The sequence below is a fragment of the Bombus pyrosoma genome, linkage group LG1, assembly GCF_014825855.1.
Source record: "Bombus pyrosoma isolate SC7728 linkage group LG1, ASM1482585v1, whole genome shotgun sequence".
NCBI classification, from domain to species: Eukaryota; Metazoa; Arthropoda; class Insecta; order Hymenoptera; family Apidae; genus Bombus; species Bombus pyrosoma.
The window spans coordinates 1,681,547-1,702,459 of NC_057770.1; the positions used below are offsets into that span (position 1 = coordinate 1,681,547).

General features: G+C 43.2%; 2 protein-coding genes across 10 annotated transcripts in view; one reads left to right on the top strand and one right to left on the bottom strand.

The window, feature by feature from the left end:
- Positions 1-20,913, top strand: part of LOC122570491 (lachesin-like) — a 269,681-nt gene that overhangs the window by 206,566 nt on the left and 42,202 nt on the right. For all 8 annotated transcript variants that reach the window (XM_043732905.1, XM_043732867.1, XM_043732929.1 and 5 more), the window contains 3 exons: positions 1,551-1,758; positions 2,026-2,187; positions 17,446-17,574. In XM_043732905.1, coding sequence (XP_043588840.1) covers positions 1,551-1,758; positions 2,026-2,187; positions 17,446-17,574 — 499 coding nt within the window. The remainder of the gene's footprint in view (positions 1-1,550; positions 1,759-2,025; positions 2,188-17,445; positions 17,575-20,913) is intronic.
- Positions 1-20,913, bottom strand: part of LOC122570527 (alpha-(1,3)-fucosyltransferase C-like) — a 118,506-nt gene that overhangs the window by 25,929 nt on the left and 71,664 nt on the right. The gene's annotated exons all lie outside the window — the stretch shown is intronic.

Below are 20,913 nucleotides of genomic sequence, written 5' to 3' on the forward strand. Positions count from 1 at the left end.
GAAACGCTCAGAGGTGTTTTTTAAATCGTTGCAATCGACCAAAGTCTTGGTCGGTTGCTTTAATTATTCGCTAAGATCGAGTAGTTTGTGTCTGACTACGAAAGGAACGATTCTACCGAAGCATTCTTTCGAGAACAATTAACAAAGTTCCAAATTCTGTTGCACGAGTTTGAATCGCCGAATGATCTGCCTCTCGTCGAGTCGCTTAATTCCCCTGGCATTGTACGCTTGTTACGTAATTATGCGAGCAAGTATTCTCCAGGAAAGATAAAAGAAAATAATCAGTGCGACTTGGACAATGTCTTCCGAATAGTTTCCCTTACAAATAGAGCGGACCGTCGCCTCTTGGAGCATTCGACTACTCTCAAATGAGATGAGAAGGGACCAGAAACAGGAAAAAGGAGCGTAGAATCTGTTTATATTTGGCTGGTTTATGTTATAAAATCGATTAGAAATCTGTCGCTCTTCGTCACAAACACGTTCTTCGAATAAATTTCCAATGAACCAGAGCAATGAACCGATCGTGCCACGAGAAAACAGACACAACTTGGTCCGTGTGACGAAGGTGATTCATCGAAGACAAAGAGGCCGAGAGTTGTTAGAACGTTACCTTCGTACGAAGACGCGACTAAATGTATATCGAGAAAGAAAGGCGAAGAAGGAAAAAGGTGGAAAGGCAAAAACAAGGGAAAGTGGCGCTTTCGTGCAACGAAGCGTTCTCGAGCGTTGGCAAGGAAATGAAAAAGAAGAAGTAGCGTGGCAGGAGAGCACGGCGAATGGGAGGGCAGCCAGTTTAACCCAGAAATCCTCGAAAGTGCATAAGCTTTGTCGTGGAATGAGCTTAGTTAGGGGAACGCTAGCCCAGCCGAGCGTAAAATACGGTCGTAATAATGTTTGTTCATAGCATTTCTGATGCAGAAAGGGTTGCGCAGCGTGTCGTTGCGGCGCAACCCGACGCTGGTCATCTTCTTTCTCTCTTCGGTTGTTGCCAGCTTGTTCCTCGCATAGGGTTCCGCCACTTGTGGAGCATCCGATGGATCGCGACCCATTGACGAGCGGAAATTTGAAAGATTTCGCGCGCAAAATGGTCGCACGAATCGCTCGTTTCTGGCTCGTGTATCAGGAGATTCGATATACCGTCGATGGTTCTTTCGCAAACTATGAATTTCCTCTTTAAGTATTCGAACTATATCGCTACAAGTGAAGTCCAGGCCGTTGAAATTGATACGCGAATTTACTACCTTTTTTTACTTGATCGTATGCACCGCTATAAATTGCTCCACGTCTCCTTACCAAATAAAAATTTCAAGTCCATTTTCTTTGATACAGCCGAAAAACGATTATATCGACTATATCGAGACCAAGTGATCAAGACCGAACCTTCACCGCTAACATATTTAATCGTCTTGAATTTAATCAACTCGGTTATGGCTTTTACACTATACCGGTTTAATTTCTCGAATAGAAGGAGAAAGAGCTTTTCGCCTGTATCGCTGTAGAAGAAAAGAGACGAAGTAAGATCTGAGAACATTATCCAATTTAATTCACAGGTGGCGTGGATTCACGTGGGTCGTCAAATGCTCTTGACCATTCACAAACACGTGGTCGTGAAGATACCGAGATTCTCGGTGTCCCACGACAACCAGAAGACCTGGCTGCTCCACATCAACAACGTGCAGCAAGACGATCGAGGCTATTATATGTGCCAACTGAACACGAACCCGATGATGAGCCAGGTCGGCTTCCTTCAAGTTGTCGGTGAGCATATTTAATCTTCTTCCATCGACTTAAAGCATGCTGTTGTTACATTATTATGTGCGCCGAAGACGTCCGAGCAGCTTTAACGAGAATCCATCGCGAAACGTTCGATAGAATTACTTTGCGGAAGAAAAAAGCGATCCTTTTACCACCGACGTGACAAACGATATTTAAACTTAAAAGCTTGAGAACTCGTTTCAATGTAGGCAATCTATCAGCTTCTAATTAGACCAACTGACCTTCAGTGTTTCTCTATTTCTTTCCAAGTACCACCGAACATTTTGGACTCGTTGTCCACCGAGAGCACAGTGGCGGTTCGTGAGAACCAGAATATTACGCTGACGTGCAAAGCAGACGGATATCCAACGCCAAAACTGATGTGGAAGAGAGAAGACGGCCAGAGTATAAGCATCAATCGGCATTACAAAGGTGAGCGTAGAATTTCTCGAACAGTGTAACAAAGTATAAGACGAAAGACTGTAATCGCGTGTGTAATCTCATAGAGAGAACCGAGCTCTTGCGTTAATTATACGAAACGATGCTTTACAAGCAATGAAAGTAATTCTCAAGTTTCCACTCGTTGACCGGCCGTTTAATTTCGCCAATTAGCGAAAATCGCAGGGAAACAGGAAATTTCACGAAATGCTGTATTTATTCAAGCGCGATTCTTCGAATATTCGCGCGCCGCTGTTCGTCTCAATTAGCGCAGATTAAACGAATTGCGAGCTGTTACGTATAGTCTATAACATCTTCGATTTAAAATCGTGTTGTTTTCGATGCTACAACGTCAAAAAACTCGTTTGCATAACGCGTAAACGTTAAACATTAATCACCAATTATCGTGAAAATAGATTTACGCGCTGATGCCGTAACTCGCGAAAGTATTTCGACACCTGTACAAACTTTTTATGAATATAACGTGTACGTTAACGTATTTGGAAATTTTCCTGCCGCTATAATATGTCACGACAACCACGATTACTACGTTGATGAAATTTGAGACGAATTTGAAAACATAAAAGTACATAAATGTTACATGTATGTATAGAGCGTTATATATAAAGCGTATATAAAAGTCATTGAAATCAAAATATTTTAATAGTTGATTATTCATTGTTCGTATCGCGTAATCATTTTTATCCAAGTGTTCACTTGCGATAAATATAGCCTCTATGCATACATTCAAATCAGTTTGATATTTTTGATCGTATATCGTCATAACGTCAACGAAATTTCAAAATGTTTCATTTATCCCGCATAATATAACTCTAAAGGTTTTACTATAGTAAACACTCGAATACGTTTGCGAGTCACTGTGCGTACCTATAAGCGTAAACTGCGAAACTACGAATTCAAAATATTGAAAATAAATGAAGCAACTTGTTCGATCGTTGAAATAAAGCTGTTTCTATTTCCCAGACGGAAGAACGTCTGATTACGGGTTCCGTACGAGTCGGAAACCAACGTCGCCGATATTCGCGCAATCAGAAATCCAAACAATCATGTTCCGAGTCGTTCTACTGATAAACATTAAAACTGGAAGCGGCGGACAGATGTTCGATTTCCGGTGATTAAACCTCAGAGTCAAACGTGACGTTAAAATAGCCGCGAACGTACGTTGGGAACGTCTCGTCCGCGTACGTGTAATCAATTCGAACGAAAGAGAAAGGAGAGGAAGGTAATGTCGGCGGACAGTAACAGAATCGGAGTATTCCGTTGCTTTTGTTGCTCCGTTCGTCATCGATTTTACACGTCAAACAACGAAGCCTGCGGCAACGTTTCCGGTAATTTCCCTAATGCAATGGGACACGTAAATCCATTCTCGCCGACATATTATTAGTATTGCGGTAATTACTCGTTTGCATGGCCACCGTTCTCCAGACTCCTCTCCCCGGTTTACGTGACCGTCGAATAAAACAAAGCTCGTCGCGAATACATATTTCTGTCGCTGAGCTTTACCACGTCATTGTCGTGCTTCGTTATCTTGTACTTCCGACGGAACGTCGTTCGTATCGTGCATCGCGACGTTTCAAAATTATAAACATCGTTCCAGTTCGGTTCAGCGACGAAACGTTATATCGCTATTAATGTCCGTTAATTGAACACGACTTTGAACATCAGCTGATATAAATCACGGATTAAAAGCGACAACAGCTGATGAATATTTCAACAAACGCGCGACCCCGTTGCCGCGAAAGTGCGTTTAATAACGAACGTTTTGTAGATCTCACGCCTGATACGAGATCGTATAAAGTTATGGGGCGGGGCGAACACCATGAGCGAAACGACGCTGGAAAATTGTGAATTAATTCCCTGATGCTTTCTCGCGATACGAAACAGGCTAATTTCTAATACATTTATTGTACAGCGGGGTTCTCGCGATCTCGCATGCCAGGCATTTATTTTTAGACCGGCAGTCACTCATCGCACCTGATTTCACTGGCACGCGTTTGCTATATCAATTTTTATCATGAGTCTCCCGTTTTTGTTTCTCTTTTTTACTTTTTTTTTTTACATTTCGTTTGACGAAAATTTCATCCGCCGTTTGCGTTATTTTTTTATTCGCGGTGGCCGTTCGCATCGCATACGCTATGCTCAAAGCATCCTCTGTTTCCACGAAGACAATCGCCGGCCGATTACTGGCAGCGAACGGAAGCATAAAAAAGAGGACGAAATCGAGTATGAATTTGATCGAATTTTCGTTTGTAAAATACTCAAAAAATTGCACTCCCGTGGTTGCCTCGTAAAGCTCGTTCGTCGATGATTGCGATTCTCCTCGCCCATTTATCATTCGTTTTCCAACGAATGTTGGAATATGGTTACAACTTTCTCATCAATTCCTTTATTTGCTGATAACGATGTTTTCAAGTAAAAGATATCCTGAAGGTAAATAAAATTACGTTATGGCGTTATGGATAACAAGAAAGAATTGCAATTGGAACTAGTAATGATGGCTAAAAACATTCTCAACGTGACCGTGATGTACGCAATATATTCGACGTTTTATCTTTATTTATTTTACGATAAACGACTATCGCCACACTTGAGAACAACGTGCAAACAGCACAGAACCAGCAGGAAAATTCCCAGCGGTTGCAGTTGGTCGGGTAATAAAGTGCAATAAACTATATAAGCCCACCCTTACCAGCGCATTATTAGAAATGCAATTAGCCGCCCATGCAATTTTACTCATTACCATTTCACGCGAATTCCAACCTGTCCCTCTTTCAGCCTCTCTTTCCATTCCATTACGTCTACAAATAAGTTTCAATGAAAACGATTCGAATAAAACTTTAATATCAATGTTATTCTATTAAGAACTCAAAATTGTTTGGTATCGTGGTCAAACAGAACATCTGCAGTGCTTTCTCTTCCATTTCCCTCTGATTAAAATAAATGACGAGCAACGTATCTTAAATAACTCCGCGACAAAAGTTGGACTCGTTATCCTCGCTGTTCAAGTCTGGCTATTACTAACATCGATATCGTAGGATCAGCAGCGAATGGGAAACGACACTTCCTCACAGCATGAACACGACTGATAAATTGCGTTTGAAATTAAAAAGTTCATACATATATTAAGCAGGAAGCAAGCAATCGATTCAGCGGTTACAAAATTTACAATATCACGATTCACTTACTTTTCTCTCGTTGATTATTCTTTCTTTAAAACTTTCGACCCTGTTTCTGCAACGACTCGATTCTTAATTCTCGCGGCTCGCCCATTTGCCTCGGTTTATGTATCGGCTGATCGATACGATGCGACGCATCGCGTCGTCGCGACGCTTACACGTTTCCTCGCCGACAATTCTTATTTTTCTCACCTTTCTCCGACAGTAACGGCTCCGGTACCGTCCGAACCGTCGCACATTCACGTACACGCTCCCTACAGTATTATTTTCCGAAGTAAGTCAGAATAGACTTTTGGAATTTAAGTTTAAGATTGGATAGTCGTTGGTTGAAATTACCTAGGAGAAAATTCCAGGTAGGTTTGCCGCGTGCGATCCAACGCAATGGACTGCGAACAGCTATAGTAATCTCCTTCTCTCTCGCTCTGGCCATATTATTAATAATGCAGTTGCGTGTTTGCACGGACGTGACTGTTGCCGGCGTGCGCAGCATTTTCTCGGATATGTTCGTGCAAACTGGGAACAAACAAGCCGTGTGCCGAGAAATTTTCATAACGACCGGTTGCTCTCGTGCATACACCACTTCCGATAGCTAATCTAAGAAATCGCGACTACCAAACTTGTCAGATGGATCGATGAATCGTGCGATAATTCGTACGATGAAAGAAAAGAGGAAGTGAGGTATATCGTAAAGGAGCGACCTGACGATCGATATTATTCTCGATATCGTGTTGACAATATTGTATTGATCGTCCAGAAGGTGACGTATGATAATGTCGAGAATCTTAAATATTGACAATGATATCGATGATAAAATTGATTGTCACATCGCGCTTTAACAACCGTGATGTTGACCTTGTAAAATTTACAAGCTGTAATCTGATTAAAGCGAGAGATCCTTTCGAAAAACTTTTTTTTCACGGACGATAACGCGATTATAGGCTCGTGATACGTGCGCGTGGCTCGTCACGGTAAGGGCGAAAGAAAAAAAGACGTGCCAATGCAAACGACAGATAAACTAGACAGAATTTGCAAGAAAAGCGGTAGAGAAACAAAGCTCCGGTGGAAGGTCTTTTTCCTGCGGCTGGCTGCTTCTTAAATATTGTATAGATTAATCAACCCTGGAGCGCGGTGCTACGCCGCTACTGCTACGTGGCCGGCTGCCAGTGGCGCAATGGCCAGGAGTGGGGATAATCAAGGGGCGGGACAGGGCGGGATGCAGTGGCGGCGACGTGAAAATTATGCGCGCACATGGCATATCCATGAAATATTCACTGGATGGTAAAGATGCGTGGCGTTCTCGGTAGCTGTTTTCGGGGAAGATTAAACAGAATCCTCTGTCAGCGGTGCTCGGCTAATTCCTCGTGCTGTTTAGTTTCGTAAAAGATAAAGGGAAAGTTGACGTGAATTGATATTTTGCGCTAAATTTTCTCGGTCGTACGAGGAAGAAGGAGGCCGTGTCTTGCGTTTAGCTGTTTAAAATTTTCGGGACCTGTAATACGAGCGAGGATAAAACTTTAATGTGGCACATCCTAGTTCCGCTACGTGGGATAATTCCGTGGCTAAGTTGACCAACTTCCGACAGTCCTGGTGGACTCTCTGTCATCGTAAAACTAGATGGATTAAAACCAGTCAGTGCTATAGATCAGCGAGGTCCTCCGGGAAGAACCGTGAGTCCTGGCGTCTCGGACACCGAAGCATCCGAATGTCAGAATGTCCCAGGTGGCGCAGACATTAGCCCACGGGTAACGTACACGTGCACCAACCGCTGTGTTAGGTTGACGGAGCTGCTGTGGTTTGGCTGTGCGAGGTCAAACGTCCCTCTATCGGTTGCAACTTGTATTCGCCTAAAAGCCTGATGACGTTTTACGTGGCATCGTTGCCACTGGTACTGCTCTGTTCTCGATACTCTCAGGAAACACGATCCAAACGGGTTGCCTGCAATTTACTGTTAATCGATACTAGAGAATAATTTAATTAAACATCAGAATATTCTCTCTTCCTCGCTGACAGCGAGCCGTATTTCAAGATTAAAATATCTGAACGATCCAGCTGAAATTATTACAGATAGGACGATTATCATTGACCGACCGATAAAATAAACGACTGACGTTGATGAACGAAACTAGGTAGCCGACATTGAAACAAACTACAATTGGAAAAAAGCAACAAACGAGAGTACAATGATGGAAATGGAGGTCTCGAACGTATCACGAAGATAAGATGCTCGTAACTTTGGTAGCATTGGCACGAGCCAGTGTCGGTCCCGCTGGATTATCGGAAATTCAACATCATCCTGTCTCGTGCAAGTAAACACGATTGAACCGAATCATCCATCCGGAAGATTACGTAGGAACCGATCCGATCGTAGCTGGAATTCGAGGCTTTCGCTCGAATCCGTATAGGAATGTTGGACACGATTCTTGCACAGTCCTTCATAGTACGGAAAGCTACATTCTCTCTGCATTTTCTTCGAGTAGGAACTTCACCGAATGACAATGAACGATGATCGCTGTTTCTCCATATCGATCGAATCAGAATAGATCGGCTAGAGATGTTTCTCTCCCTAAATCTTCAACCAATTTGATAAACAGAAAGAGAGGCTAGAAGTTTGACAGTATCGTCATAGAACAAGCAGAATTTCTCGAGGAATGGAAAGATATGAAAAAGGTTAACGTTCGTTGACTGGATAGTGAATTACGTTTGAGAAAACTTGAAAGAAACGAAATAATTAGCGGTGAAACCATCGTACTCGGTAACTGGAGACGATAGTTCCGTTCGTTAAGCCGTGTCAACGTTTTGTTGTTCGTGATTAACCGAGCAAAGACCTGAAAGTAGTACGAAAGCTTTCGAGCTTCCAGCCAGGATGAATCGCCTGGGCGGAGCTTCCAAATAAGAAAGGTGTTGCTCTTCTTCTTCCTCTGTTTCTTCTTCTTCTTCTGGTTGCGGATTCTTCTCCGCTCTAATTTCTGCTAATTAAAGCGGCCTGCGCTTTTCCAAAGCGTGTGTAGCGGCTGCACTACGCCAAGTGAAGTCATAAATACAGCAAACGAAAGAAGGAAGAGGGAAAGATGGCAAGAAAAGACAACGCTTGATGGAAAAGCCACGGAGAAAATATAATATTGTCCTCCATGTACACCGGCTGTCTTCTTCGTCATCGATCGTTAAATCTCGCTTGATCGAAACGATGAACGAAGACGCAGTCGAACCAGCTCGTTCCTCTTTCGCGGCAAATTGTCTTGGTCATCGAACGATCATCTACTTCCACCGCCAACTTTTTTCCTTAATTCCGCTTTCAGCAATGAAACTTTGCTCGACATTGCCAGTGGATTTACCTCAAGCTGAAAGCGCTTTGAAAAAGATGGTCCGCAAAGGGACGTCGCACCGGACACGTTACTCGGTGAGCCTTGTCAAGCTTTTCACGATGGGTTAACGCAATTTAAAAGTTGGAAAATACACGTTTCTAAAGTTTTTTCACCCGAAACACGATGGATCGTTGCTACGATCTGACATAGCGAGTGCAATGATTGGATGCATAAGTGGATCTATCTATGCTCTTGCATTATCCTATCTTCTAATCACCGCCAATTTTCCATCTACAGACGTTGTACAAAGTATCTTCTCCTGTATGCCTATTTTTCAACGAATCGTTGCTTCCATCAGATTCTACGTTTCATCTCTGGGATCGCACAAAGGTGGCAAGGAAAGTACCGCTAAATGATACGAAATTTAAGTTGAACCGAATTAATTGGCGTGTACATACCATGATACGTACAATGATGCGCTCTTCTCAAACTATCTCGGCAAATCTCGTCTATTTATACGAGCAAAATATCAAATATCAAAAGATGAGAAATACGCGGTGCAAACGTAACTGTGTAACCTTGACAAGGCAATTAGCGATACGCCGCGGAAACTTGGAATTGCCCGTGCAAGTGGACAAAATGCAACGGTATTCACGATTGTCCTGCATCGCCTCAGACTATCACTTTGACGTGGCTCGTCGGCATGGAAATCCGGCCGATATATAACGAGCGACATCCCATACCTAATATCGTTCAACGGGGAGATGAAATTTGGTGCGCGCAGCGAGTTACAGTCTCGTTAAAAGTTACCGACGCCAGCGAATCGAGAACGCTGCGAAACCCGCTTCGAGCGGAGACGCGACATTATCGGGGCTGCCATTCGATCGTTCGCTCGCACACACTCGCCACGCAAATTCGCGAGGAACTTTTTTTTTCCTCTGACTTTGGCTCACGAAACGAGACCCGACCGTTTCAAAGGTTTTCCACGGGTCAATGGCTGTTGATTGACCGGTCCTCCAGGGCCATTCGAACGTGGGCACAATGTAAAGTGGCGAGAAATCGGACTCAGTTCTAGGGACATTGCCGAGGACAGAGATCAGGGAAAGATCGTTCTGAAAACGTGGATTGAAAGATAGAAGCTTTACTTGATTTTAGAAAGCGATTCTTTCGGATTGAATCGACTAGATTGTTAGAAAGAGGGGAAACGCGTAAGAGTGATATTCTAGCGTTGGCAGATAATTTGATTTCGTACGCGGTGCTGCAGAACGTGTTATACAACTGGACGAGAAGTTATTTTACGTGTGAAAATAAGTAGGAACGCTAGAATAAAACGTTGTAAATAGAAGATTTCAAGGATTCGTAGCTTGAATCACGTCTCTACATAGTCACAGAATTTTCAAATATTTTATTGCAAACTTTCGACGTTATTTTTACATGTAGATAGAATAGAACTCCACTTGTATAAAGTTTGTTCGTTTAAAGAAAATTTTAGTTAATGCTCGATCGAATGAACCGCCGCTGTTTGGATTCTCCTTAATGTTCAGATGCTTTTAATTTGAATGAGTTAGTTGAACGTTTGTCGAATATCAGTGAATTCATTACATGTGCAGACACATTCGCGAACCACTGTACGTATCGCTGTACGTTCCTACGAGAGAAGAAAAATATGACAAACTAATTCGCGATACTGGCTCTCGAGACGTTCTTCTTCATTATAGCGTAAAAATACGACGTTACACAATATACAGGCATCAGCGCGTTTAGAACGCGTACACACCAAGTCCAAAAGTCCATCAAACGACTACTGAAATCGGTTTATAATCGTGTCAAGACTAATCGTCCTTTGACCATCTCACGCGCCATAATATGGCAGACTTGTGTAACAGACGGTGCAATAGGAAGGAAGCCAACTCGAACCGTGTGAGAAATTGCTCAGTTATCTTACATCTGTGCTAGCCGGTTCTTGAAAGCTGCAGAGTGAATTAAGAGAATAAAAGAACTTTTGTTTGTTCGTATTTAATGAAGCCGGGAGTAAACGGCGCGTTGCCTGCTTCCTCGCAGAAAAATGAACGCCGCCAGCCTGCGAAATGTAATTTTATCTAACGTTAGACGACGTTTAAATTCTAATGTAAATGAAACTCTTCCTTCTATTTTTTACTTTCTTTTTTGTTCTTTTTTTTCTTCTTTTTCGTTACACTTCAACGTTAAAAATTAAACGTTATCCGTTGTTTCGGACGTTTTCATATCTATTTGCGTGTTTTACGACATATAAAAATGGTTGTCACGATACGATCTGTACAATGATTAAACAAGTGTAGGAGACGAGTATCGATTTTGAAGAAGCAAGGCGAAGGGGATACGGAGTGTTTTTAGCTTGATCTAAATTCGGCGTTGATCAAGTGTCGAACCACGGGAAAACGATCCATTTGAAAAATGAAGAGTTACAACTGTCCGGAATGGCACTCGTGTACATACATACCATACATACGCTTCACTGGGCGACGCAGGATTAAACGGTGCTCACGCAATATTTATACTTCATTCTATTTATTGCGCTTGGCGAGTATTTACACATAAATACCGATGTTTCGATGTATGGCAATCGTGTCAATATTGTATCGATAGCGGCCGAGAGTCGCGACGCGCGTCGCAATATCGCTCGGTCCCGGCATCCATCCGACGTAATTAAATGTCGAGTAATGATTGACGAACCTTTGCTCGTAGTTTGCCATTTGAAAGTGTTCCGTTTGCCATCGTCCAACCCACTATACCGTGCAGTGTCCCTGTCGAAACTAAATTCCCTAGCGAAAAAGCTGCACCAAAACGCAAAGCGCAAGAGAAGAGAAACGTCGGTGAGAAATCGTCTTTCATCGAACGTTCAGACGGATCAAACGCTATCGGCCAAAAGGAGGTTAATTTGTTTACGTGCGCCGGTTCGAACAGTTTCCCGTCCAATTAGCCAACCAGCCATTTTGGTCCGCATGAATGTTGCAGAACCAAGTTGTACCGTGGCCACTCGATGTGTACAGAACGCCTATTGAAATATCGTCGAATGATCGAACTACAATCCGAAGATCTGATGAGATACAGAAGCACAGAAAGAGAGAGAAAGAGAGGGGGGGAGAGGAATAAAAAATATCCTGTTGCATAGATCCCGAGCGACGGTTAATATTGTCTCTTGACCCCAGATATATTCGCGTGTCCACGACGTCAGAGAAATCCGAATTGTTATCGGTTGCGTGAACGTTAACAGGCAGAATAATCAATATTTGCCGATACGACCGAAATTCACCGGCCCTCGCCAGACGCTTATGATGTTGATTTAGTATATACGATATTGCCAGGTAAATAAGCCACGTCGATATTCCATTACTCTTTCGTTTGCTGTTTGTTTAATCCGCGTTTGCCTATAATTTTACACTTTAACTAGTTTGCCCGTTTTTACCTTTCGTTGTGTCGGCTACGACCGTTCGTTCTAACTCCCGTGCCTTTTATCGTATCACAATCGTCGAAGGCAATTATCGCTGCCATCTATCTTCGAATTTTAACTTCCGTCGTTTAAAAATTGATAAGGCAGAGAAATTGTATGAAAAAACATTAACCGTGCGATAACAAAGAGTAGACATTAAGCGATGCGTCGCCCGTTGCATGTTATCGCACGCCACTCGCTGCAAAGTGAATCATTCGGACCACCAAAGCGCAAGCACCACTTAAATCAAATCCTATCGCGTTAGATGGCGGAACGGTTTCGCAATGTTCTCAATTTCAGCGCGGACAAATTCATCGCGATCGTCAGCGGCCGCCACTTAAAGTCTCCGCTCATGACACACCCAGCTGTCTCGTTTTTCGAGCGGTTTCTCACGAAATTCTCGTCCGTGGCTCGCATACTGTCGGTGTGGATCGTAAAAGGCTGGAATTTCTACTCAAACATCCGCGAAGCCACGCTTCGGGGCATTCGCAGCCTCTCTAAAGCTTCATACAAATTCATGACCGGCTGGCCTAACCATTTCGCGGCGAGTCATTCCCCTAAGTTTTGGGGCGATAGGCGGCCGTGCGGCGGTTTCGTATGTTCTAACACGTGGCGTTCGCGTACGCGCGGTTTGTAACGTTGTTTGCAGCCCCTCCGGGCCATTTGTTCGTTGAAAACCGCGACACCTTTAAACCATGGGCTTTTCTCGCGATTACATTCGTTTTTTCGCGCCTACCGTGCCAGCTGGCAGAGAAAAAGCACGGAGAAAAAAGAATGCCGCCTCTTTCCCCTTTCATCTCGTCAGGGCGATAAATGAAATTAAAGAGGCGTGGAACAAAGACGACAGGGACGTTTAATTAAACCGGGAATCGAATAATTAATCGCTTAATCAAATTTTACTAGCGCCGAGTGTAAATCGGTCGAGATGTGCTCGCCGCCTTCGAGCCCGGATAGTTTTCGGACGAAAGTAGAATAGAACCGTTTATGGTCAGACACGACACGATGAATCGTTTAGAGAAATTTTCTGCGGTCGCAACTTCTGAACGGTTTATCGTGTTACGAGTATCTCGAACGAAAGTTGCTTCATCAAATTATGGAATGGGAGAATTACAAAAATATTACGGAACGAGAGGGAAATGAAGGAGGAGTAAAAATTAATCTTTGTTAGCAATTTTCGTTCCACGCTCGTTCGTCGTTCGGTATTGCATTCCATCGGAGAGAAATTGCATTACTTTGGAAAAAACGATGTTAAAACGAGCCCTGAAACAAGTTCCAACGATATTCTTTCGCACGACACACCAGCACAGCCCCCGATAATGAAGTTTCTGCTTGTCGCTGGCCGTTATGCAGCATAAAAATTTCAATGAAACTCTTCTTTCGAAATGGCTATTAGCAACCGCCTGGCTCGATGTATCGATTTGCATCTCTCTCGGCTTTGAACCAGGCGCTACTCCCTAAACACTCTTCTGCTACCAATAGACGAATACATTAATAGAGAATGAAGCGATAGTGAAATAAACTTGTATAGGAAGTCGATATCGTTCCGATAGAAGGACAAACGATTGTCGCGCGTACCCTTCTACTCTAATGTCCGATAAACCAGTTGTCCAACAATATGTTTGAATATTTTTATTCGTCGACCGTAACCGAACAAACGTTCATTATAGTCGGCAAAAAGCGGCGTAACGAGATCGAAAAATCAGGTCACGAGTTGAAGTTTGCTTTTGAATTTAAGGTGTCCCGGCGAACATACGGATGTGGAATTTCGCTTAAAACGATACGTCTTCCTTTACGTCTAAAAAAAAAAGACAAAAATTAGTATATCCATCGCTATATTCTTTAAAGATCGAGCTCTTAATAAAACGGAACGTTTATAATCCAATTCTGTCTGGTATTCTGAAACTTCGTCGAGCCACTAACGACAAAAAGAATTAATTTCAAAAAAGCTGACACGAGTGCTTGCGTGCGTATAAAGTACGTACGGCACTAGGTGCAGCTAATCGATCGATGTCATCACTTAACTCTTTAGTTTACGACCTCAATACGTATATCTTTCTCGCTAATCTTACCGTTTTTCCATTATTATATTCGAAATACGAAAATTCGAAGTATAACCGTACGAATCACAGAAACGAAACAGGAAAATAGGAAGAAAAGGACGAATCGTGGAGCGAATTATCTCGCGGGGCAGAGGTCGACAGCCGGAAGCAGGGAAATTCTGGTTCCTCTCAATTATTCGTCGGTATCGATCGGATGCCTTGGCGGACGCAAGCGTTGCGACGAGTGTCGCCGGTCTGTCGTACATGCGGAAAGACAGTTTGGCAGGGCATGTGTCTCGTGAAAGAAACATTGCCACCCGCCGACGCACTAATGGCCGCTGGGTTAATCGCGACTAGGAGGCGAGTAAAGCCGGAATAAACCCGCGTAAAGATTTATGAACGCACCGTGAAAAGAGGAGATTGCTGATTCGCCGCGCGGCTACCGCGGGATTTCATCTGTCCGCTCAGGGATTCTCGTGGCTCGTGATTGTTTTCCAAAGAGCGCCGCCGATTGGACGAAGTAACGTTTCCAAGAAAAACATGCGCTCGCGATTATACGAACGCGAATGAAAACCCCGAGCGCGCCACTGAAAATTGTTTGCTTATTTTCAAGAATCGAGAGTGGATTTAGAAAGGAGGGGAAACGCTCGAAAATGTTAAAAAATACATGGGGAAATTTTCGTAGGAAATGAAATCGAGTTTATGTAAAATCGAGAGGAACCGGATAGAGATTTATGAACGTTAACAAGTCGCGTTGAAGAGGTTAGATATTGTCGGATGGTCGTAAAAAGGACCGTCTTCTTTCTAATTTATCGACTTTCACCGGCGCTCTCATTAATTATTTTCACGGATAGATGTCGTAAGAAGCCGAAGACGTAGCAGAGGACTTGCTCTTAATCCCTGTGGAAATATTTTTCCCAGGGTTTTCCCATCGCGTGAACGAGACCGGAAGCGAGAAAACGAGGCCGCATATTTTAATAATATTTGATGTTTAAAGACGGAAAAGTACAATCTCTTTACCCTTGTGAATCGAAGAAAGTACGAAGGAAGTGGTGAAGATACCGGTCCCTGGTCCAAAGAACCGTCGGTTCATCCTAGTTAAGCAGTCGAGAATTACCTGGTTGCAACTTTTTCCAACACCGATATGAATTAAACAATCACAACCGTATCCGCAGACTGTTTCTCCGAAACAGTCGTCCAAACTTTGCCGGAGTAATTTCATTAATTACTTCTGGTATTCGTTCCTCCGCAATTTTTACTCGTATTTTTTTCCCGCGCTTATGATAAAATATTTTCGATGCAAATTCTAAAATCCGCGTAATCGATGATCCAATTTTAAGGGAAAGAAATGAAGCTATATCCGGTTCATCCTCGTGAGATTTCTCTTCCTTTAATGAATACGCATCGCCCCGGACAAAGAGCTCGTTAATTAGAATCACTGCACCGGTATAAATATATATTTACAAAACGAAGCTAATTTCCGTTCTTCGGACGCAATTAAATTTTATTTCATCAATATCATAATTTTTGCAAGAAACGACACTTCGCGAACGCGGCGTTAACCTAACGACGTGACGCCTGTGTCAGGCTAATGAACGGAACGCCGTTTTGTCTTCCACGGGGAGCGCAAGGGAAAAAAAGAACGATCCATTTTCTCGCAGCTGCGATGATAATGATAATAATAATAATTACGAGCCTTTTGCCACGACGCGGCAGTTCCTCGTGACCTAGTATCGTTCTTTCACGGTTTATTCTCTCTTTCTGCCCTTCGTTTCTCTTACCTTCCCCTCTTCTGTTCTTCTTCTTCTTCTTCTTTTACTTCTACTTTCTGTTCTGCTTTTTTCCCTCTTCGATGTGAGTTAGGTTTTGCTCGCAGAATCGTTAAAAGACATCGGAACACCGGCCGTACGTGGTCGATGAAACACCTTCGGGTAGCTGACTCCGCTCGATGTTAATACCTTTGAAATCGAAATCGCGAAGCAGTTCATTTACGAAATCGTTGGAGCTCGGTATAACTCGGTTTCGCACAGCTTTTCCTTCTTCCCCTTTTTCGTCCTCTTCTCACTGCCTCTCTTTCTTCTTTGCTTCTACGACGACATGAAGGACTAAAAGACGGCTTAACGACTTGGGAAGCGAACGACAGTTTTTGATATTCGTCCCGTAAAGGCCGGCCTCGCCGTCTTTTTCCCTTCGTAGTCTTTTACCGCCGCACTTTCGGCCAAACTTTTAACGCCGCGCTAACTTTTTACGCGTCGTCGCGGGAACGCTTCGTCGAACGATGGCTTAAAAATTATTCGACTGACAGGACATCGTGACCCCTTCTCTATTAACTATGAATTGGTTTCAAGTTGTACGAACGCTCGCCCCTGAACTCGAGTTCCAAAGATTCGACGTTTCGATCGTGCCTTCCACTGTTCGCGACTGTACGTTGCAACAAAGTTTAACATTACAACGTTTCATTCCTGTTTACCACGTCCCTGTTCTTCGTTTACAAAGCTCGCTTCAGCGAAAAGGGGAAAAATAATTAATGTAAATTAAAATATAATGAAACGTTTTCAAGTTACCTACGAATTGCGTCGAACGTATCCTAAAATGATGAAACTACGATAATACAGCAAATTAAACAAGAAATACAGTAAAATCAAGTAATTTGACCGAATCATTGTCGATTGTCGCCAATCATCCGTATCGAGGATACCAACCGATGATTAAGTGGAATAGAAAACAGTGGTCGTTTCTATGAATCGCAACAGACTGCATTCGTAAAAAGGAATTAAACGTCTCTCAAAAAGTTTCTCTTTTAAGGGTCGGTGAAATCGATAAAGGGAAGACAAACGATGACGTCAGGAATAATAAAAAGGACAGAAAAACTCGCTCGGTAGATTGATGCGTGTTCCAGTGGGTTCGCTGGTTCGCTTTTTCCTACCTCTTCCTCTTTTTTGTTTACTTCCAATTCTCTCTCTCTCTCTCTCTCTCCCCCTCCCTCCTCTCTCTCTCTCTCTCTCTCTCTCTCTCTCTCTCTCAAACACACACACACAACCACTTGTTCTCTTTCTTTTTTTACAACCCGCTCTGGAAAAAGGGTTTCATTTAACCGAGAAAGTTTCGTCGATAAAACCATGCCGGTTTTCTCTTCGGAGAATCCTGTTTATACGTTTATGTCGAACGCGACTGTTTGTTCCGGGCGCTACACGCTATATTTGCACGGGCGACCGGGCTGAATCAATTTCTGCTTTTGGTTTCAGTGTCTCTGTACGATGGCGAACAATTAAACTTGACGAGGATCACGCGCAATGAAATGGGCGCGTATCTGTGCATCGCGACCAATGGCGTACCACCAACAGTCAGCAAAAGGATCACCGTGGACGTCGAATGTGAGTGGATTTGAAGATACACCGAAGGGATACACCGTGTCCGTGTGCGTTCGTTCATCGCGTTACGCGTATCTAAGTCAACCACCGCGTTTTTAATCCCTTGTTACCCGTTGTATTTGCTTTGGCGAGTCGAAAAGGATTTCTCTGTCAGAGATACTCGATTCAATAAGAGAAACAAGATGCTCGGTTATTATTAACGAACTCTGGCAAATGATAGAATAGACGAGCGTCGAGTTTCAGCTCCGTTGGTTTGCATTTCCTTAGGTTTCTTTTCAATTTAGTTACTTGGGAATATTTATTTACTCGTAGAGGAAAGTGGAATTTCGTAGAAATTGATTGACGAAAGAATGCCAGTCCGTAAAATCGTTATATTCGTCGGTAATGTTATATCTAGCTGATTTTATTTATCGGTATACTATAGCTGTTTAAATGAGTTTTAATTATTCAACGATATGATTATTAATTAGCTTGTATAATGTCAAAAGCATAATATTGAAGGTGTACATAATTCATATTTAACCCGGTCACGCTCGTACACTTATACGCGACATTGGACTTTATAAATTATTAATTGATTAAACGTTAAACAATTCTTCTCGGCGCAGTTGGCTTCGATTGGCTTGTGGTCTTACGAAAACATCAGAGAATCTATGTTTCTATTACGATTAATCAGTACGAACAATATTTCTCGCTGTTTAAAGAAAGTTTTATCCGGAAAGGACTAGCGAGTCTGGATTTTCGAAATTGGCTGGAAATTTTAGCGCGTTACGTCTCCCCTGCGAGGGCATTTTCTCTCAACGATCTTCTCGCAAACTTTAAGAAAATTCGACCGCGGAGAATTTTGCGCTAAAAAAAAATTGCGGCGAAGATTCAAATTGAAATTAACTTTCGTCCGAAATGGAACGATATCACCTGACGCAAAGCCTCCTCGATGCAACGAGACAATTGGCTAAAAGAAACCTAATCAGTGCGAAACGAAAGCGACATAGAAAATGATCGGGGCTAATGATACTCGAAACGTTCACCGCAGAAAGTAAATTCCATAATCAAGTACCCGAAGGGGAAGTTGGAGAAAAGATGCTTCGACACGGTATTGTTTGAATTTCATTTCACGAATTGCATCGAGCTCCGACGTAGGCAACGCACCGACGTCGACGTCGACGATCCAACGAGAAAGAAGGGAAGAAGAGGGCGAGCAGATGCGCCGTTAGGAAAACTCGAGGGAAATACCAGGGCAGGTCGACGGGAGCGAGCGCAACGTCCCGCCGCTGCTGGTCATTTTTCCCTTTTATTCGTTCCATTCGTTCGTGTCACTTGACGCCGGCTTTGTATGCGTACGCGTCCCAACAACCAAACGAGTGGAAGAGAGAGGCCACAGGACAGCCTGGCGCTGTCCTTTGAATATTTAGAAAGGTGCAGACATATTTTATTTAGACCGACGAGAAAACAGCCGGCTTCCGGCTCTCTGCTCACGAAACTCCGCCGCTCCAGCACTTTTGTTTCCCTGTGCCTTCTGCTTGCCGTGACGCGTTTGAATAATTCTCACCAGTCCTCTCGAGATCCGTCTCTGCTCGATTTCTGATCCTGTTTCGGTATCTCGAATCAGCAAATTAAGAGTGCATTAACGATTCGAAGATCGCGAGAATTTTCATCGAAATAATTGTCAGGGATTTTGGTTCAGTTGGACGGATCACTCGGAACACGCGCGTTATCGGGAAGGACTTTCTTTCTCGTTTTGCGATCGACACTTCCAGAAAGAATATTCGTGTTCCTTTAGACGATACTTCTATTCCTTCGCCATCGCGAGAGCCTCACGTGCCAAAGAATTGTTATGGTCGGAACAGCGAGAATCGACACGCAAATTGCATGTATCGCTTATTAATTATTTGACGAATATTAAAAACGGAAACATTGAATATGGATTAAATTATCTTTCAATTAATGGACATGCCGATACTGTCGATTAATTCATTTTCATTTCGATCTATTTTAACGCACGGAACGGAGAAAAAGGGATATTAAGCAATTGCTGTCGCTAGAAATCACCAAGCAGAGAGGCCGTGAACTCGCGTGTCAACATAGGCCAATGTAATTTCTGCTCTCGCCCATCTGCAGAGCAGCGCCCGAACTTCAAGAAGTACCTTCCATAAATCGTTCGAACGTACAATAGCAACATGCTAAGTACCGTCGACGGCCCTTAAAGTGCGTCGTTGTTATCACGTTTACGTAGTTTTTCCAGCGATAGGCTTGTTTTATCGTTTCATGAATCAGTGGCAAGCACAATTACAACCAGTAATTTTGCTTCTCTTTGGAAGAAACAGTCTCTCTCACGGGACTAAAGACTGCAATACCCTTCCCACCTCTTGCGAAGAATTTATTCCTGGTCGACCGGCCATCCAGAAACATCAAGAGAATACACTTCCTCCCCCTTAATCCAGATTGTATCGGAGGGATTTCCGTTTCGCGTATTCTACTAGCGCCACTTACGTCCGCTTTGTTCGAAAGCGTGTGGCAAAAGGGGAACAAGAACGTGGAGCAGAGTGGCTGGCTGCTTTGAGTGCTTAGGGGAGACATATTTTATTCAAATGCACAAGATAATCTCGGTCTGCGTTGCGATCGCAAAAGATTCTCCATCTTAGATATTCATCTTGCCAACAAAGATGTCATTGTTTAAAGTCGACGTTGTTTGTCTCTGGCGAAAGTTTTCCGTCTTTTTACATCGATTGGTCGAAACGGGCTGTTTGTGCGACATTTTCCGTATACGTAACGAAGCCATGTCGCGGATTTACCAAACGATCGTGACGACGTCTTGTCTTCCGTGTCACCGAGGTGGCTAAATTCATGGTGCGAGCGAAGCGAAATGCTGGCAGATTCTTTGGTTCCGAATAAAACGAAAATCCAAAATAAGAAAATGGATACCTCGTTCTCGAGCTAACCGAGTTCGAAAAATCGTCAAATACGCGGTTGATTTATTTCCAACTGGATAAAACTGGATAATTGACAGCAGGTTACTGTGCGCGTGAAAGTAAGTCAAAAACGAGGATAATTGTTCTAACTTGGCTCGTACCATTAGGCTCTCGCTATATATGCAAATCCTGTTCTTTCAAGTGTAAAGAAGCGTAAATCGAAAATATTGCACGGTTCGCGTCGATGGTAGAAATAATCATTCCAATAGGAGGAGGCGATAAAAGAGCTGGTCGCACTGGAGAATGGGTTTTTTTGCGGCCAGTGAAAAATGAGGGGTGAAACGGTTATCTGGGATTACCGGGGTGGGACCACGGAAAAAGATATTCGATCAACGCGCGGGATCTGAGGTGTCCTTGCTGGATTACAAAAGCC